The 3696-nt window shown below is 45.9% G+C and overlaps 1 protein-coding gene across 1 annotated transcript in view; it reads right to left on the reverse strand.

Annotated features, from left to right (window-relative positions):
• LOC112077441 (DNA (cytosine-5)-methyltransferase 3A) overlaps nt 1-1792 on the reverse strand; it is a 45858-nt gene extending 44066 nt beyond the window's left edge. The window contains exon 1 of the mRNA XM_024143951.2: nt 1671-1792. Coding sequence (XP_023999719.2) covers nt 1671-1724 — 54 coding nt within the window. The 5' untranslated portion in view covers nt 1725-1792. The remainder of the gene's footprint in view (nt 1-1670) is intronic.
• Between the last annotated feature and the right edge of the window lie 1904 nt (nt 1793-3696).

Consider the following 3696-nt stretch of genomic DNA (forward strand, 5'->3'; position numbering starts at 1 on the left):
CCTCACAGTGAAGATGCTGGAATTACAAACAGTGTAGTCGAACCCTCACAGATGTGATCACAGTAGTATTAGCGATCTGAATACAACAGGTGTAGGTAGGACTCACAGTGAAAAATGCTGAATACAACAGTGTGTAGTAGACCTCACAGTGAAATGCTGAATACACAGGTGTAGTAGACCTCAAAGTGAATGTCAGTGAATAGCAACAGGGTGTAGTAGACCTCACAGTAAAATGCTGAAGTACAAACAGGTGTAGTAGACCTCACAGTAAAATGCTGAATACAAGAGGTGTAGTAGACCTCACAGTAAAATGCTGAATACAACAGGTGTAGTAGACCTCACAGTAAAATGCTGAATACAACAGGTGTAGTAGACCTCACAGTAAAATGCTTACTTACTTAATTGACTACAGCTCAGCATACAACACCATAGTACCCTCAAAGCTCATCATTAAGCTCGGGGCCCTGGGTCTGAACCCCCGTGCAACTGAGTCCTGGACTTCCTGAAGGCCCGCCCCCAGGTGGTGAAGGTAGGCAACAACACCTCCACTACACTGATCCTCAACACAGGGTCCCCACAAGGGTGTGTACTCAGCCCCCTCCTGTACTCCCTGTTCACCCTTGACTGACGGAGTGGTGCCAGGAAAATAAGTGTACACATCACTGACGAACTGAAATGGTCCATCCACACAGTGTGGTGAAGAAGGCGCAACAGCGCCTCCACAACCTCAGGAGGCTGAAGAAATTTGTCTTGGCCCCTAAGACCCTCACAAACCTTTACAGATGCACAATTGAGAGCATCCTGTCGGGCTGTATCACCGCCTGGTACGGCAACAGCACCGCCTTCAACCACAAGGCTCTCCAGAGGGTAGTGAGGTCTGCACAACGCATCACCGGGGACAAACTACCTGCCCTCCAGGACACCTACACCACCCGATGTCACAAGAAGGCCAAAAAGATCATCAAGGACATCAACCACCTGAGCCACGGCCTGTTCACCCTGGTATCACCCAGAAGGCATCCAGAAGACATCAAAGCTGGGACCGAGAGACTGAACACCAGCTTCTATCTCAAGGCCATCAGATTAAATAGCCATCACTACCACCAGGTTACTCAACCCTGCACTTTAGAGGCTGCRGCCCCATAGACATAGATGTCATTGGTCACTTTAATAATGTTTACATTCTGTTATACTCATCTCATATGTATATAATGTATTCTACTGTATTTTAGTCAATGCCACTCCTACATTTCTCAATCTAATATTTATATATTTCTTAATTCTACTATTTTACTTTTAGATTTGTGTGTATTGTTGTGAATTGTTAGATACTATTGTACTGTTGGTGCTAGGAGCACAAGCATTTCACTACACCCGCAATAACATCTGCTAAATACGTTTTATGTGACAAATACAATTTTGATTTGAACTAGGCTATATATATATGGTGTGTGTGTTGTTGGTGTGTGTGTGTGTGTGTGTGTGTGTGTGTGTTGTTGTGTGTGTGTGTGTGTGTGTGTGTTGTGTGTGTGTGTGTGTTGTGTGTGTGTGTGTGTGTGTGTGTAGTGTGCCTGCGTGCGTGTGTGAATGCAGAATGTTGGTGAGGGCGATGTATAAATAAATGTCTGTGTTAATTATTCACACAATACAGAAACACACACAGCCCTCACCATGTGTGTAGTGGGGTCCTCTGATGGTGGCAGTGTGGTAGTGTTGGACGGCATGAAGATGCTTGGTGACCAATTAAAATATTAAAACTGTGCTCTTCGTAGCAACCAGGTGAGTCCCCTTCAGTCCTCCTTCCTCTGACCAATGAGAAAAACACAAACACTTAGTTTTATATAAACAGAATCTAAGACAAACACACCAGAATGAACATGTGTCGTCTTGCTGTCTGTCTGTCTGTCTCTGTCTGTCTGTCTGCTGCTGCCTGTATGCTCTGTGTCTGTCTTCTGTCTGTCGTCTGTGTCTGTCTGTTCTGTCTGTCTGTCTGTCTAGGAATCTGTCATCGTCATGTCTGATGGACTGTATGTCCCTTGGCCCATGTGTACTTGCATTCTGACATGAGCCTGTGCCCTTATGTATTAGTCGATCTATAGTATAAGCTCTGTAACACGACTCATATACCTCTCATCCTATATTTTAGACAGTGGTAGTTGAGAAAGTATTGAAGCAACAGCGACCATGACCTTAACGATCCATATACAGTTAGCTCGACAGATGCTCGACATACATACAGGCATCTGAACTGATACTTATGTCCATCTAAGTAGCGTTGAGATATTGCCTTCCCGAGTGCAAGTGTTTGGTTGTGTGTGTGGTGTGTGTCTGTCGTGCACTAGTCGATCAAGCACTGACACACTGTGAGCACACACACACATACATGCACATTCTCGGTGATCACATCACACACCAGGTCGATCGACACACCACACCATGACATACACATCGCACCTACCCTGTTCCATAGTTCATGGTTTTTTGCTGTTGTCTGATTGGTAGTGAGCTCCTATTGTTATGTAAGTTGCGTATTGTGTGCATAAGTAATAGCTCATTCTGGGATTAACAACACACAACCAAGCAAACCCAGACAACCAAGACCCCACGACTGTGTTGTGTGTAGTGTTGTGTGAACCACACCACCTTAACTCGAAGTCAACTCACCACAGAGACAAAGACAGTTTCTGTAGGTCACACACTGTATAGCATGGTATGTGCTGTTTTAATTCTACACTGTATAGCATGGTATGTGCTGTTTTAATACTACACAGGCTACAATATCCAACAAAATCAGAGAGGAGGCAATAAAACCGAATCCGTGTTGTTGTTGTTGCTCCCCTGCCTGCAAGAAGCTCTTATGGGGCAGGTACAGCGGCCACGCGCCCCTAGACAGAATGCACCCGTTAACCTCGACAGGCAGGCAGGCACGCGCCCCGGCGTCAGTTCCGTGTGTCTGCATCTGGAGGAAAAACCGACTCTATCGGACCGCCGCGAGACTAGCAGACTTCCATCGCGAGCAATCATTATTTTCTTACCGGAGGAGATGTCCGGTGCGTCTTGAACCAAATAAAACTCCTCAAGTTCACGCGCCGTTGCCGTGTATACGGTACACATCTGCACGCGCACAGCGGAAGCGATCCAGGCTTTCTCCGTGCTTTATCCCCGGCCTCCTCTCTCTCTCTCGCTCTCGCGCTCTCTCTCTGCCTCCCTCCCTCCCTCTCTTTCTGAGCTGCAGAGGAGAGGTCGCAGCACCGGATAACGTCTCCGCCAGGTCCTAGAGTCTGGCCCTGATTTGTACTAGAGCCTTATGTCTTCACAGGGAACATATGTTGGTCTCTACCCACTTACCCACTAACCTAGAACAAGGTCCGGGAGGCCTCCCTTGTGTGCACGTTTTGTTTTTTGCCGTAGCACGACACAGCTGATTAATATCATCAAAACTTGATGATGAGTTGGTTATTTGAATCAGTTGTGTCGTGCTTAGGGCACCTGAGACATATTGTTTCATCCACTTCATGTGTACTGTATGTGGTGTATTCTAGTCAAGTCTCATTCTATATAACTACTGTCTATACACACCTTCTCTATTCATACAGTATACTGTCCATAATGTGGACATAACTACTGTCTATACACACCATCCTATATAACTACTGTCTATACACACCATCCTATATAACTACTGTCTATACACAC

This window comes from Salvelinus sp. IW2-2015, unplaced genomic scaffold (assembly GCF_002910315.2).
Source record: "Salvelinus sp. IW2-2015 unplaced genomic scaffold, ASM291031v2 Un_scaffold4566, whole genome shotgun sequence".
Classification (NCBI taxonomy): Eukaryota; Metazoa; Chordata; class Actinopteri; order Salmoniformes; family Salmonidae; genus Salvelinus; species Salvelinus sp. IW2-2015.